Raw genomic sequence first — 16,358 nt, forward strand, 5'->3', positions numbered from 1 at the left:
GCTCTGCTCCTCACGGCACACTTGGCCAGCAACAATGAGAGCTCCAACAAGGGCAATGCAGAAAGCTCCCGGAAGGAAGGACACAGGCAAAGAGTGTTTTCGGGGCTTGGGTTTGGAAGGGCAGGCAATGGGAAGAGATTTGCTCAGAGCTGTCCTGACTTGTGAGTGTGCTTTTGGCAGTACCTCGGGAACAAAGGGATCCGATGTCCAACGGCAGCTCCATCACCCACTTCCTCCTGCTGGCATTCGCAGACACGCGGGAGCTGCAGCTCTTGCACTTCTGGCTCTTCCTGGCCATCTACCTGGCTGCCCTCCTGGGCAATGGCCTCATCATCACTGCCGTAGCCTGTGACCACCGCCTCCACACCCCCATGTACTTCTTCCTCCTCAACCTTGCCCTCCTCGACATGGGCTGCATCTCCACCACTCTCCCCAAAGCCATGGCCAATTCCCTCTGGAACACAAGGGCCATCTCCTACTCGGGATGTGTTGCACAGGTCTTCCTGTTTGTCACCTTCATCTCAGCAGAGTTTTATCTTCTGACAGTCATGGCCTACGACCGCTACGTTGCCATCTGCAAACCCCTGCACTATGGGTCCCTCCTGGGCAGCAGAGCTTGTGTCCACATGGCAGCAGCTGCCTGGGGCAGTGGCTTTCTCACTGCTCTCCTGCACACGGCCAATACATTTTCAATACCCCTCTGCCAAGGCAATGCCCTAGACCAGTTCTTCTGTGAAATCCCCCAGATCCTCAAGCTCTCCTGCTCAGACGCAGACTACCTCAAGGAAGGCAGGCTTCTTGTGTTTGCTGTCTGTTTATTCTTTGCGTGTTTTGTTTTCATTGTGGTGTCCTATGTGCAGATCTTCAGGGCTGTGCTGAGGATCCCCTCAGAGCAGGGACGACACAAAGCCTTTTCCACGTGCCTCCCTCACCTGGCCGTGGTCTCTCTGTTTCTCAGCACTGCCACATTTGCCTACCTGAAGCCCTCCTCCATCTCCTCCCCAGTACTAGACCTAGTGATGTCCATTCTGTACTCGGTGGTGCCTCCGGCAGTGAACCCCCTCATCTACAGCATGAGGAACCAGGAGCTCAGGGATGCCCTGAGAAAACTATTGCAATATACTGCAATATTCACAGAAAACAGCAGGACAACCTTCTGTTCATAACCTTTTTACAGTCTTCCTTTCTTTCTTTCTTTCTTTCTTTCTTTCTTTCTTTCTTTCTTTCTTTCTTTCTTTCTTTCTTTCTTTCTTTCTTTCTTTCTTTCTTTCTTTCTTTCTTTCTTTCTTTCCTTCTTTCTTTCTTTCTTTCTTTCTTTCTTTCTTTCTTTCCTTCTTTCTTTCTTTCCTTCTTTCCTTCTTTCTTTTTCTTTCTTTCTTTCTTTCTTTCTTTCTTTCTTTCTTTCTTTCTTTCTTTCTTTCTTTCTTTCTTTCTTTCTTTCTTTCTTTCTTTCTTTCTTTTCTTTCTTTCTTTCTTTTCTTTCTTTCTTTTCTTTCGTTTTGTTACTTTTTTTTCCTTCCTATATTCCTTGCTTTCTTTATCTCTTCCTCTCTTTCTCTCTTTCACTGTTTCTCTTTTTTCTCTCTTCCTCTTATTTTAGGCTTGTTGTAATATTATTCCTAATCTCGCTTTTTGAGCATTTCAGTGTTCTTTCTTCCCAATGACATGCTGTACACGAGAAGCCAGACTCCCTCTATACTTGAAACAAAATAAAGGCAGCAGCAGAAAATCAAGCAGCGAATGAATGCTTTATTTTGCTTTGCTTACACACGCAGCTTTTGCTTTACCTGGGCTGAGCTGGGAAGCGCTCGGGAGAGGAAAACACCAGTGCAGAGCTCAGCTGTGTGAGTGTGAAGGCTGGGTGCACACAGCAGTGTTCTCACACAGCCAGGCCTTCTGGAGAGACAGGAAGGACCAGCAGAGCAGGACCTGCTCTGTGCCACGGTCCACGGACACCCCGGGGAACCTGCCCCAGGGTAATCGTCACCAACCAGCCCCTCACGGCTGCAGCAACAGCCACTCACCTCAGCTCAGAGAGCTGCTCTGTCCCTCCATGGAGGGACACAAAATGACTGCATCAGAAGTTTGTTCTTGCTTTACAGACTCTTGAATGCACATGTCATGTGGGTGATGAGATGAATTTGAGGGAGCACAAGTGCCAGCAGCTACTGCTAGGAGTGTCCTGTTGTGGGAAACTCAGTCTCTTGAGATCACTTCAGGTTTTGAGTAACACCCCCTGGGTAACCACCACTGCCATGTGCTTCCTTGTATGTGGGTCATAGAGACATCGAATCACAGAATCACAGCATGGTTCGGGTTGCAAAGAACCTTTAAAGGTCATCTAGTCCAATCCCCTCTCCACACACAGGGACATCTTTCACTAGATCAGGTTTCTCAAAGCAGTGTCCAACCAGACTTTAAACACTTCCAATGATGGGCCATCGTCAGCTTTTCTGGGCAACCTGTTCCCTTCTCTCACCACCATTATCGCAATATATTTCTCCCTTATCTCCAATCTAAACCCGCCCTCTCTCCCTTTAAAACCCTTGGCCCTCGTCCTGTCACTGCAGGCCTTGGTACAAAGTCTCTCCTCGACTGTCCTACAAGCCTCCTTTTTATATTGGATTCCTGCAATAAGGTCTCCCTGGAGCCTTCTCTTCTCTGTGCTAAACAACCCCAACTCTCTCAGCTTTTCTCCATGAGAGGTGTTCCAGCTTTCAGAGCATTTTTGTGGCCCTACTCTACACGCACGCTAACAGGTCTATATTGGTCTTGTGCTTGGCCCCCCGGAGCTGGACACTGTTCTCCAGCTGGGGTCTCACCACAGCAGCGTAGAGGAGGACAATCCCCTCCCTCCACCTGCTGGCCACGCTTCTTTTCATGCAGCCCAGGATGCGCTTGGCTTTCTGGTCCTGCACTTGGACCACAACAACCCCATGCATCGCTACAGGCTTGGGGCAGTGTGGCTGGAGAGCTGCCTGGCAGAAAAGGACCTGGGGGTTGTAATTGACAAGCGGCTGAACAGGAGCCAGCAGTGTGCCCAGGCGGGCAAGAGGGCCAATGGCATCCTGGCTTGTATTAGAAATAGTGTGACCAGCAGAAGGAGGGAGGTGATTGTCCCCCTGTACTCAGCACTGGGGAGGCCACCCCTTGAGTATTGTGTCCAGTTCTGGGCACCTCAATACGAGAGAGATCTCGAGGTGCTGGAGCGAGTGCAGAGGAGGGCAACGAAGCTGGTGAAGGGCCTGGAGAATAAATCTGATGAGGAGCGATTGAAGGAGCTGGGACTGTTTAGTTTGAGGAAGAGGAGGCTGAGGGGAGACCTCATCGCTCTCTACAACTACTTGAAAGGCCATTGTAGAGAGGTTGGTGCTGGTCTCTTCTCACAGGTCATTAGTGATAGAACAAGAGGGAATGGGTTCAAGCTGCAGCAGGGGAGGGTTAGGCTGGACATTAGGAAAAAATTCTTCCCAGAAAGAGTGGTCAGACACTGGAATAGGCTGCCCAGGGAGGTGGTGGAGTCACCATCCCTGGATGTGTTTAAGACTCGTTTAGATGTGGTGTTAAGGGATATGGTGTAAGGGAGAACTTCGTAGAGTGGAGTTGATGCTCGGACTCGATGATCCCAAGGGTCTTTTCCAACCTAAATGATTCTATGACTCTATGATTGCCAGCTCATGTTCAGTTACTCAAACCCCAGTATCCTCAAGCCCTTCTCTGCAGGGCTGCTCTCAAGCCCTTCGTCAACACACTCCATGTGTCTCCTGCACTGCTTACAGCTTGCTGGGATGCTCTTCCAGCAGCTGTCAGGGTGACTGGAGTCCCCCAGGAGGATCGGAGTGTCTGTGGTGCTTCCTGTAGGAGAAGTAAGAACGCTTCGTCAAAAGGCTCCTCTTGGTCAGGTGGCCTGGAGCAAACCCCAGCCATGAGGATTCCAGCTGCACAAGGGTGCTCAGCTCCTCCTCTTTGTTCCCCAGGCTGCGTGCATTGGTACAGAGGCACTTCAGCTGGGCCATTGACCAGGACAACTTCTTTAGAGGAACACATCCAAAATCCTATGAAGCATTTCACAGCTGTTTCCCTGTGGGTTCCGAACACACCAGCAGCCCCTGGCCCTTCTCTCTTCCTAAAATCTCCATCCCCTTCCCCCGGTCAATCCAGTCGGACATGCAACTGGCCTCTTTTATACCGTCTTCTGCCTCCTCCCTCTTGGTTCCTCCCTGCTCCCCCTTCCGCTGCATGTCCCTCAGGGGTTTGCACAGCTCTAGTCATTCCCGCATCCCTCCCAGACCAGGCTCCCTCTGAGTCACAACGTTCTCATTTCAAACGGACACTTGATCTTCCTGGAGGTGCCACCTGGACTTTCTTGATGGCCCACCAATTCCTGGGACTGGCAAAAGTTCTTTCTTGTCATGGACTCCATGGTTCTTTGCTCAAGTTTGTGGCTCAGTGCATTCTGCTTCTGGTTTTTCTCCCTTTTTTCTCCCCGTTTCCCCATTAACAAGGTCCCCGCTCAGATGACCTTGCTGGAATAAACACTCCACCTCTCACACGCCTCCATCCCTCAGCGTGACTGACCACCTTTGGCTCCCATCGCTGCCTCCCTGAGCCTTTGCCCTCAGGTTTGGGGCCCTGCACCTTCTTCTTTATGGCCACTCGGCCTGACAGCTGCCCCGCCCACCAGCTTCCGGCGGAAGTCCCGCCCCCTCTCCTCTACCGGGCCTCTGCTCTCTTCTGATTGGCTGCCAGCACCGGCCACCCTGGCTGGATAGACCCGGAAGTGCATGGGACCCGGAAGGCCCTTCCCCTCCATGCACGGGGTCGCCATTTTGGTTTGTCCACCATTTTATGCCGAGATGCCGCCATTCCCTGGCAGGGAGCTGCCGTTTGGTTAAAGATCACACAGCTCCGTGATTGGCTAACGGCCAGTTCTTGACACCGTCACACCCGCGTGTTCTCAGGCAGCCTATGGGATGAGCTGCCTGCCTCGTTTGGATATAAAAATAGAATATTTCTAGACAATATAATCATATATTGTATATATCTAGGAAAGGAAGTGTATCATTCTACTAATGAATTTATTTTTTTTAATACTACACACACTATTTTTATATATATACTTATGTGTATGTGTATAGATTTCTACAATGGTAAACATTAATAAACATATAGAAATTAAATTAATAATTTTTGTTTCCAAAGTTTAAATAACTATAAATTTGAATTGGAGCTATACATTTGAATTGAGTAAATCCCCCTTCAATAAGATTTAGTGTAGTGAAGAATTACAGTTTAAATGTGAACGGAAGCAGAAGGAAAAGGCCGGGTGGGGGTCCCCCACTTTACCAGGCTGCAGAACAAGCCCTGACAGGGTGGGCTGGGGGGAATTCAAGAGGGCGGAGGGGTGCCCGAAAGGTGGTGGGGCACGGACACGCTGGAACGTGCCCAGGGGCTACGGCCCCCTTCTAGGAGGGGCGAGCAAGTGACGGAGAGGGGGGTCAGTACTGGCTTGGGTCCCCCCAAAAGACGAGCACGCAGCAAATAGGTTGGTATGTGCTTGTGAGGAGCTGCTGCCTGAGTAGCCAACAGGCCGAGAGGAGGCTTCTGGTGTGTGTAGGAGCTTGTGAGGAGTCGTATCTCAGAGGTGAGCAGACAGCAAGCACGGGGAGACGGGGTGGTCAGGTCTCTGGTGCCTGAGTAGCGGATAGACCAGGAGCAAGGCCAGGGCTCCTGCAGGGGCTGGTGAGGTCACTGGTGCTGCTGTAGCTGATAGGAGACATGTGGCTCAGGTTTGTACTTGTGATGTCACTCTTGGCTGAGTAGCTGATAAGGCAGGACCAGGTGCACAGCTCATGTAGGTGCTTGTGAGGTCACTGGTCCCTGCGCAGATGCCAGGCCAGGAGCTGTCACCTGGCTTGTGGATGTCTTTGCGATGTCACTGGTGCCTGAGGAGCCCAGGAGAAACATGTCTTGTGTTGGGTGTTTTGAGGTCCCAGGTGCCTGAGAATCTGGGAGGCCAGGACTGGGCACCCATCTTGTGTAGGTGTTTGCAAGGTCACCTGTGACCGTTCAGCTGACAGGCCAGCAAGAGGCCCATGGGTTGTGTAGGTGCTGGTGAAGTCACTGCTGCCCGCGTACCTGGTAGGGCAGGAGCAGGTACATGGCCTGTGATTTCCCCACTGCCTGTGTAACTTTTAGGCAAGGAGCCGGTGTATGGTTTGTGTGGGTGCTTCTGATGTCATTAAAATGGACCTTTCCTTGATAGAACACATCAGAGGTTGACTCAGCATCAGAGCCATCTGACTTGAACTTCTGACTTTAACTTCTCAAGTGGTTTGATCACTCTCCTCACGGTAACTGAGGTCCATGGGAGTCAGCACCAAATACATCACAGGGTCGTTAAAATGCAAAAAGCTCTGATGAGCCATGCCTTTCCCCATAAGATTCTTCAAGTCTTCAAGTCTTGTACAGCCGTTTGGAGAGGTTTCAGGACTTTAAAGAGGGAGATTTCAATGAGCATCTAAAGGGAAAGGACTTTTTGAGATTTTTGGTTTCTTTTGTCAGTTTTTTTCCAGCCGACAGAATAACTGTTACCAACAATCTTCGGCTGATATTCATCCAGGGTGCCTCCTAAGGAGCTCTGGGCATGTCGGAAAAGCAGTCTCCTCGATGGCAAACACCGTATAGACAGTTCCTCCTCACCGCCCCAACCCCGCCATTTCTCTCCGTGGCCACCTGGCCATGATTTTAACATCTCAATGTTAAAATCTAACCTTTTCCCACTGAAGTCTGTAGTTGAACGTTACAGCTCCTGGGCATCTTCATTTTATGAAATGTATTCATTCATCTCTGCTGCTGAAAACGTGCTCGTATTTTTTTAAATGTGGAAAACAATTCCTCAGCTTCTCAGGCAGACCTCAGTTGCTCGACACCCCAGTTACCTGATGCCTTTGCCTGGGACTGGCAGCCAGCACATGAGAGCTGAGGGACACCAGAGCCCCCAGCAGCTGCACAGGGAGGCTGGGCAGAGGGTCTCAGGGCATCTGCACTGGCAAGAGGCACCTGGGTCCCTGCAGCTGAGGACATTTGTGTCCTGTTAAATGCATCGCATCTGAAAATCTGAAAATCACTTTCCCTTCCAAATGGAGACAGCACACCAAATCGCCCCTCTAAGTCTGCAACATTAAAACACAACTAAACCAAACAAGGAGGATGAGAACCGCATGAAGGGCTGAGTCACCATCCCTGAATGTGTTTAAGACTCGTTTAGATGTGGTGTTAAGGGAGTAAGGGAGAACTTCGTAGAGTGGAGCCGATGCTCGGACTCAATGATCCCAAGGGTCTTTTCCAACCTAAATGATTCTATGATTCTATGGCCCAGGTGCTGTGTAGCTAGGGATTGTTTACTTATCCCACGCTTTGCCGCCAGGGAGAGCCATGAGAACTCCAGGGCTCGTTCCAGGTGCTGCGTCCGCACGTCCTTCGGCATCCACAATTCCCCCTTCTTCATTTACTACAAAAACAGTGGCCAAGGTTTTATCTGTAAGACGCTGCGCACACCGTAGCACACAGGGAATACAAAGCATAATGCACAAGAATATGCTTATACAAAAAAGCAAGAATTTTAGAGCTGATTGCAACCACCCAGTTAAGCCCCAACTGTTAAAAAGGTTATCCAGCCATCCCCAACTTCCCCCCATTCGTAATTTCTGCACATTTTGCTCTAACTGTTGTATACTTTTATGGATTGATTCAGAGTGGTCTGATAAATTCATACAGCACGTGCCATCAAAATCTTCACATCCATGGCCATGCGCTAATAACAGAAAATTGACGGCTGCTCTATTTTACAGAGTTGCATGGCGTACTGAATCTACATCTAATAAAAGGCCAGGAAGAGCTACTGAAGTAGCCTTACTTTGTTCCACAAGCCAACAACCTAGCTTTTTTTAAGAGCGTTAGCGCTTTTGCAGAAGCCACACCGAGAGCAGAGAAAGAAGAAATGGCAACCACAGGTGGCTGCCAAAAGTGTACCCGGTAATCAAGAGGGGTGACCTTTTGGAGATATGTTGCGTTTCGAGAGCATTTGGCAAAGTTAAAACACTTACGAGCATCCATCTGAATTTAGCCTAGAATACCAACCTCCTGTGGCTCTAAAGGCAGGGGAGAGAATAATTTATTTGCCCAATATAATCTACTGAGGCAATCTGTAGGTTAAGACTTTGTGATAACCAAGGGTCAAGGTCGTCCTTTTTGACAGGGACATGTATGTGGCTTGGATCCATTCCAGAAAGCTGCTGACAGCACAAACGACCCTGGGAAAACAATCGTGGTAACATTTCAGTCATCATAGTTACTGTTTTGGAAAAGGTAAGTGGCAAAACTACCCACTCTAATGCAGTCGGGCTCTTTGCGAGTGCATCATCCCACTGTCCTACCAGGGCGTAAGGTTGAAATTCTTGTAGGAAGGTGTTCAACGTGTCTTGCAGCAGTAGTAGACTATATCTTACCTGCAACGTGCTGTAACGCCTTCTGAGCTGTTGGGGTTAATGAACATAGAACTTATGGGAGGGGGGGCGGGGCGGACAGAGACAGCGCTCCAGGGCGTCCCCTGTATCTTCAAAGTGCGCTCATTTCTCTCTCCCTCTCTCCGGCCCGAGACAGACCCCTTATATCCTGCACCGGATTGAGTGGAGAAGTACAGGCTAGAGTCGCTGCACGTGTGGCCAGCGCATGCAGCGAGTCCCACCAGACTCGTGATCCGGCTTTGCTAACGGCGGCTGTCTGATACGTGACCACATTGTTGTAATCCCTTCTTGTTATCTTCTTCTGTGAAGGTCAGGTTCTCATGGATACACACGCAGTTGTGGAATAAATACTAAATTGGCTAAAAAATACAAAAGTACAGCATTGTTCACACATTAAGGAAAAGTATAAAATCAAGAGGCTTCTGAGGTAGAAAATAGCCGCAGCTGGCATGAAGCACACAACATCTGTGGTTCCCTGGTAAGCTACATGAGGTACGGGATGGGATGCAATTATCCCTGGCTTTACCTTATGATGTATAGCGGATACAGGAATGGGATGATACCATGAAACAGATAAGCTGCCAGTTAGCTGCCCACTAGATGCCCAGAGCCAACATTTTGTCAAATTTTGATGAAATGCTGTCCTTTGTGCGAACTTTGCTCATTATAATGTCATTATAATACCAAAACACACCTCCATCCCGAAGGCTACCCGCCTCCAAGGTGCAACCACTCCTTCTTGAGTCTGCGCCCTGAATTTCTCGTAAACTATACCTTTAATTGTGAAGCGAGAGAAATTTACACCAATCATGATAAAAGTATGTATGACTGAAGTCACTCAAACTCCACCTTGAAGATAACAAATAGTATAAAAATAGCCCAAGAGAGGGGGGATACCCAGGGAAGACACCATCATAAAGAATTACATCACTGACTTCTGGGATCAGTCGACGGGCTGAGCCTCTCTTCCCCCCCATAGGGACGCCTTTGGGTAAGACTTAGATTATACTGAGTGCTTCCTCGGGAAACTTAGAAATTTCTCTAGAGACTCTCTTTTTCTACATTTAGAGCCAGGCTGTATCGTTTATAACTTTGTCGCGCGTTTTGTATATGTAACAATACTTTCATTTGCACGTGCTTTGCAGACAGTGTATTTATCACCGGCAATCCTAAGAACCTGTATATCTGTTGTTTAAATAAACTGCACTTTTTTAAGTAGCTAGTCGTTTTGGTTTCTCACTGAACGCGACCAAAGACTCGAGAGTGGCCGTGCTAGTTCATGAGCACGACTAGACTGAAGGTGCAGTCCACTATTAGTGTATCCAAATCGTAATAGTTTAATACATATTAAACGCGATTGGACTGATAGTGCTGAATTGGGCATCACTCAGAATTTAAACCTAGCCGCACCTAGCCTCCCACCTCGGTGAGGAGTGTTAGAACGCAAGGGGGTTTATCTTCTGCTAAAACCGCTTTGCCCCTTTTCACGCAACAGCAGTTTTTACAGCAACATATTCTACAACTCGTACCAGGGTACGATGCAAAGCGGCATCTACAACTGATCGTATAATGCTTATTAAACACGGCAAACAGCGTACTAAACATAACAGACAAATTCCTTCCACACAGGCAAACGAGTATAATTTGCTTCAACCAACCCCACCCCCAAGTCCATCCAAAAAAGATTGCACCCAGTGGTCTCCACAAGTTGCTGGTTGGGTCAGTGCCGTTCTTGCAACTGGGCATGGATGGATTTGGAGTGGTCACTTAGATTCATACAACACAGTCCTTTAAAATCTTGACAACCATGTCTGTGAGCTGAAAGCAAAAAGTCAATAGCAGCTCTGTTTTGCAGCGTCGCATGTCGACTACTATCTCCATCAGCAATAACTCAGAAATAGCTGTACCAGTAGCATTGCTAAACTTATCCTTGGCAGCAAGAGAGTCCTTGTTCTCAAGAGCACATGCGGACTCCCTGTTCTTCCTGGTACAGTCTTCTCACTGTGCTTTGACCTTCCACAACTGCGTCCATGCCTGCTCGTTGGGACTCCGTAGACCGAACCAGGATAGCAGACGCATTCAATCCTTTTGGCTTTGCTGTTGCCTGTAAGGGCGCACACACCGGGCTGGAACCCACCGAGGTCCCGTTCCTGTGGAGACACAAGCATAGCCTCTCCCCCACGTTATCAACTGCTATGGACCCTCCATAATTCCTCATTCTAAATTATGTACTAGCACTTGAGCTTTACCCTCGCTATTGTGTTTGTCCACTCGCAAAGATGAATAATGTCGGCTAATGGTTGACTCGGCACTGTCAGATAAATTGAAAAAATTGAGTACATACAATGCCTTAGCCAAGCCTTCCTGTGGTGAGAGAGACTCAACTCCCCCTTTTTGGCGCAACAACATGCCTTTTAACGAACTATGCGATCGTTCTACAATGCCTCGGCCGGTAGGGGAGTGCGGAATGCCCGTAAGGTGCTTGACCCCCCAATCTTGAAAGAATTTTTGAAGGCGGAGGGAGATGTAAGCTGGGCCATTAGCCGTCTTAACCGTATGGGTGACACCTAGAGCAAAAGCTAGAGTAAAACGTTTGATAACAACGCGAGCTTTTTCACCAGTAGGACAAGTGGCATGTATGGCTCCGGAGAAGGTATCTATAGAAACATGGATGTATTTAAGGCGTCCAAATTCGGAAAAGTGAGTTACATCAGTTTGCCACAGCTCAAGAGCAGTAAGGCCTCGCGGGTTAACGCCAAAGGGTGATGAACTTGTGTATAACTGCTGGCAATCTGGACAGGCAGCAACGACATTTCTTGCCTGCCAGGGCATCCAGGAAAAGGTTTTTTGCAACGCTTTTGCATTCTGATGGAAAAATGCATGAGAGATTCGGGCTTGCTCTATTACCTGGGGCACTACTTGAGCTGTGAGAGTTAATGCATCAGCTCGTCCATTGCCTTCCACTAGGGGCCCTGGAAGGGCGGTGTGAGCTCTGATGTGCATGATCAAATAAGGATGCTGTCTGTTGTTCAGCAAATGCAAAAGCGTTGACAGTAGAGTAAGAAGTAAGGGGTTGGAGACTTCCCTTAAACAAGCATTTTCTATGCGGGGTACAAGTCCCACAACAGAGGCAGAATCAGTTATTATAGTGACAGGAGCGTCCCATTTCTGGAACACTCGTACAGCAGCGGCGAGCTCTACGATTTGTGGGGACCCGCTAGTTCGGCGTACATCAGAATCCCACAATTTACTCTGCGGGTCTTGCCTTCCTACGACTGAGCGGCCGGTTCGTCCAGAACCATCAGTAAAGACAGTCAAAGCTTGTAAAGGCACATGACTCACTTTCGGGGCTACATACAAAATAAAATCTTTTTGTAAGAGTCTATGGCTAGGGCTATGAATATCTGTTTGTCCCGGGTGGTCAATAGTCGCTGTTTGAAACATCACTGAGGTTTGTAGAAGCCATTGCAGCACTTGCGTGGCTATTGGTAAGATAATACGGGAAGACTCCTGCCCAGCTAATAGCATAAGCCGTTGTCTTCCTTTTGTGATCAACATAGCAAAGCATTCTGGGCGAGTTACCACTGTCTTATACAGCTGCTGAGAAAGGAAGACCCATTCAATAATGATCAAAGGGTCAGAACGAGTCTCATCCCACTGATACGTTAATGCATACGGTTGCACAGCGGGATTTAATATCACCATTTGGAAAGGTAGGCTCGGACACACGCGATCCGCTTGACGTGAGGCTAATGCTTTAGAAACCTTTGCCAAGGCCGACTGCGCTTCTGGGGTTAGACTCCTAGGTGACAAAAGATCTGAGGTCCCTGTTAACAAAGAAAATAATGGACTTAACTCGTGACTTGGTACCCCCAATAGTGGACGAACCCAATTAATGGCCCCTAAGAGCTTCTGTACATCATTAAGGGTTTTAATATCTGCTTGAATTTTCACTTGTTGCGGGATAATTTTTTGTTCTGTGCTCCTCCATCCCAAGTACTGCCACGGCTCCTTCTGGTGTACTTTTTCAGGCGCAATTTGTAACCCGGCAAGTTTTACTTGACGATATGTAAACTGCAGAGCTGCTTGCACAGTCTCTCGTGACTCTGCTGACACAAGGATATCGTCCATATAACGGTATCTTATAGCATCAGCAAACCTTTGCCGAACGGGAGATAGGGCCTTTGCTGCAAACCACTGGCACGTTGTGGGGATATTTTCCATCCCCTGTGGGAGAACTGTCCAATGACAGCGTTCACAAGGTTCACTTACCTTGATAGATGGCACAGAAAATGCAAATTTGGGGGCATCCTCAGGATGCAACGGGATTATGAAAAAACAATCTTCCAATTTCGGGGGACCATAGTGGGTGAAGGCATGCCAGGTTGTAGAGTACCCATATCTTCCATTGCAGCATTAATTTTTCTTAGATCATGTAAAAGTCGCCATTTGCCCCTTTTTTTCTGGATTACAAACACAGGCGAATTCCACGGACTGGTCGTTGGGACTATATGGTCTTCTCGGAGCTGTTCTTCAACTGGCTGATGAAGGCGGCGCAACTTTTCACGTGACAAGGGCCACTGTTCCACCCAAACGGGGTTATTAGATTTCCAGGTTAACTTTAAGGTGGCTTGCGCCACAGTGGCCCCTAAGACAAATTTGACCCAATCTGTATTCCCCAGTGGCTCATACAGTCTCCGCCCCATAAAGTAATTGGCGTAGTTAACACAAAAGGACGGAATGGAGAAGTGCAGGGTCCTGCACCTGGGAAGGAAGAATGCCAAACACCAGTATAGGTTAGGGGCGGACATGCTGGGAAGCAGCTCTGAGGAGAAGGACCTGGGGGTCCTGGTAGACAGCAAATTATCCATGAGCCAGCAGTGTGCCCTTGTCGCCAAGAAGGCCAATGGCATCCTGGGCTGCATAGGGAAGACTGTGGCCAGTAGGTCGAGGGAGGTCATTCTCCCCCTCTACTCTGCACTGGTGAGGCCACAACTGGAGTACTGCGTCCAGTTTTGGGCTCCCCAGTTCAAGAGGGACAGGGCACTACTGGAGCGAGTCCAGCGTAGGGCAACCAAGATGATTATGGGACTGGAGCACCTCCCTTATGAGGAAAGGCTGAAAGAGCTGGGACTCTTTAGCCTGGAGAAGAGAAGGTTGAGGGGGGACCTGATTAACGTTTACAAGTACCTAAAGGGTGGGTTTAAGGAGGACGGAGCCAGGCTCTTTTCAATGGTTCCCAGCGACAGGACAAGGGGCAAGGGCACAAGCTAGAACATAGGAAGTTCCGTTCAAATACACGGAAAAACTTCTTTACAGTGAGGGTGACAGAGCACTGGAACAGGCTGCCCAGGGAGGTTGTGGAGTCCCCTTCTCTGCAGATTTTCAAGACCCGCCTGGATGCAGCCCTGAGGGATGTGCTGTAGGCAATCCTGCTCTAGCAGGGGAGTTGGACTAGATGATCTCTAGAGGTCCCTTCCAACTCTGAAGATTCTGTGATTCCGTGATTCCGTGAATGAGGCAGCACGATTCTCGGGCCCCTGGGTCTGAATTAGGTGTTTGCTCTGTAAAGGCAAAGCATTCCCGCCAATGCCCATTAATGCCTCCCCCACTTGTACTAACGGCCAGTTCACAGGCCATCTGTCTTCAGAGATGACTCTGACATCTGCTCCGGTGTCCAGAATACCGCTCACGCAAACAGGACCTTTTCCTCGCATCGTCAATGTGCACTGCATCAATGGTCGGCCAGCACTGACGGATTGCGTCCCTAGTATCTGTGGGCTCCCGGCTGAGACAAAGCCTCCGTTCCCCCTTTGTGTTTGAACAGCTTTCGGGGGACAGGCATCAAAATACACCAATTGGGCTATCCTGGAGCCGCAAGGTAGTGTGCAGGGGGGTGCTGGGGTCCATTTAGTCTCGCAGGATATAACACAGAGTAATTCACCAAGGCATGCAATACCATATACACATATAGGAAAAACCCAAAAACATCTCTCTATGGTACTGCTTTGAATCTAGTGTCCTATTTCTCTTTCTCTGCTGTTTTCTTGTAGCGCGCATGGCATACTTTTGTGCTAACGTGGCACATTTCCCGTCTAATTATACCTGTTTGGGTTTTCTTTTCTTTTTTCTTTTTTTTTCTGTTTTTCTTTTTTTTTCCTTTTTTCTTTTTTTTCTGTTTTTCTTTTTTTTTTTTTTTTTCTTCATCACTTACAACTGACGTAACAGTCTGCCTTTGCAACTAGGGCTCACCCTTAAGTTCCTCATTTTCCTACAGAGCATCCTAGAGATTTTGGCTCAACTCCTTTTCCCGATCGACCATGAGCTTATAGGCAAACAACAAACAACCAGCGATACGCCCTGAACGGGCGAGCCGTTCCCACGAGCGTAAGCGTGTCGGCTGATGAAAACTCCCCCAATATTTCAGGACTTTCATCGGTTCTACGGCCCCTCCTGGTCTATCTACCTGGGGCGCACTCACCTTACATCTACACATTGTGTATATACAAACTTCTTCACTTGACGGAGTGTCAGCCCCAGTCGCGTACGAGAACAGGACCACACCGGGCAGAACACCTGCTCCAGGGGAGTCACCTAACGACACTGCACACAACAAAAACCAAACAGTAGCACAGATGATGATCAGCAGGTAGAAGCTGGCGCCCACACACACTCACACAGCAGACATACAAAAACAACACTTCTATCTCAGGGAGACGGCTGGGGAGGGGAGGGGGCCAGGCGGGCGGTGGCAGGAGCGAAACGGCTCCGGCTCCGTCCTTCTCTGCTGACATTCTGACAATACACCGCAATACCCCGATTCCGGCTGCGCACGTATAAGCGGTTGATAAGGGGGAACAGATGCGGTACCTGGCGCAAATGGAGAAGGGTTAAGAACGGAGGAGCGCGATAGCGACTTTCGTCGCTGTTGCTGTAAAAATGTCCTCCGCAATTGGAGCAGATGCAGGAATAGCTTTAATTGGGGTTAAAGGTGGATAGAAATCAGGTTCAGTCTCTGGATTTATTGGACCAGGATCAAAGGGGTCCCCAGGATCATCCTCAGGGCTATTACAGAATAGGGTAGAGTGAACTTGAGTGCCTCCTTTCCCTTCGCCTTGTTCTGATCTCGGCAAGACCGGGCGACAATCGTCCGCTTGAAAATTAGGAGTTGCGGCGGTTGCCCGAAACGGAGCGGCATCTTATTGCTTGCAGCTTATCTGATATCCTCCCGTTTCCGTAACATCTCTAGAATTTGCCGCCCAGGGGTTAATAATTCAGCAGCAACCTTGTCCGCCTTAGTGGCTCTGCCCCAAAGTTTAACCCCTCTGGCGTCCCACGTTTTTATACTAAAAATAGTGATTGTTTCTGCAGGATCTGGTGTTAGGACTCGCAGAATATAGAAAGTTGCAGAATTTGACACTAATAACTATGACTTCCTATTTACGCTTTGAAGAAGTGCCTTAAGGCTTTAATTTTTTCACCTCCAGTGCAACCTCCAGACTTGCCCCAGGAGACAAGTGTCTGCTCATTAAGTGTCTGCTCATGACCTCCAGCATCTGCTGCTAAAAATCCAGAAGCCATGATTTCAAGCCAGCTTTCGCAGTGTAAGGATGCAAGCCAGCGGGACTCTTCAGTCACAATACTCAAGGGACTACGAGACACGGGATTTGCTGAAGAAAACTCTACTTACAAACGTCAGCAGGAGATCCGGCTGTTTACCCGAAGTGGAGAAACACAGTGAAGTCACCTTGAATTCATCAGGTAGTGCAGCATAATGCGATACTATACCTGACTGCACATGCGAGAGAAAAAGGATCAGAAACCTGTTGG

General features: G+C 48.7%; 1 protein-coding gene across 1 annotated transcript; it reads left to right on the forward strand.

Annotated features, from left to right (window-relative positions):
- Positions 1–203: 203 nt before the first annotated feature.
- LOC141732335 (olfactory receptor 14A16-like) lies at positions 204–1,856 on the forward strand. The gene has a single exon (XM_074561137.1). It carries the CDS (start codon positions 204–206, stop codon positions 1,164–1,166), a length of 963 nt encoding a protein of 320 aa, XP_074417238.1. The 3' UTR covers positions 1,167–1,856.
- The last annotated feature ends 14,502 nt before the right edge of the window (positions 1,857–16,358 follow it).

Source organism: Larus michahellis, chromosome 17 (assembly GCF_964199755.1).
Source record: "Larus michahellis chromosome 17, bLarMic1.1, whole genome shotgun sequence".
Classification (NCBI taxonomy): domain Eukaryota; kingdom Metazoa; phylum Chordata; class Aves; order Charadriiformes; family Laridae; genus Larus; species Larus michahellis.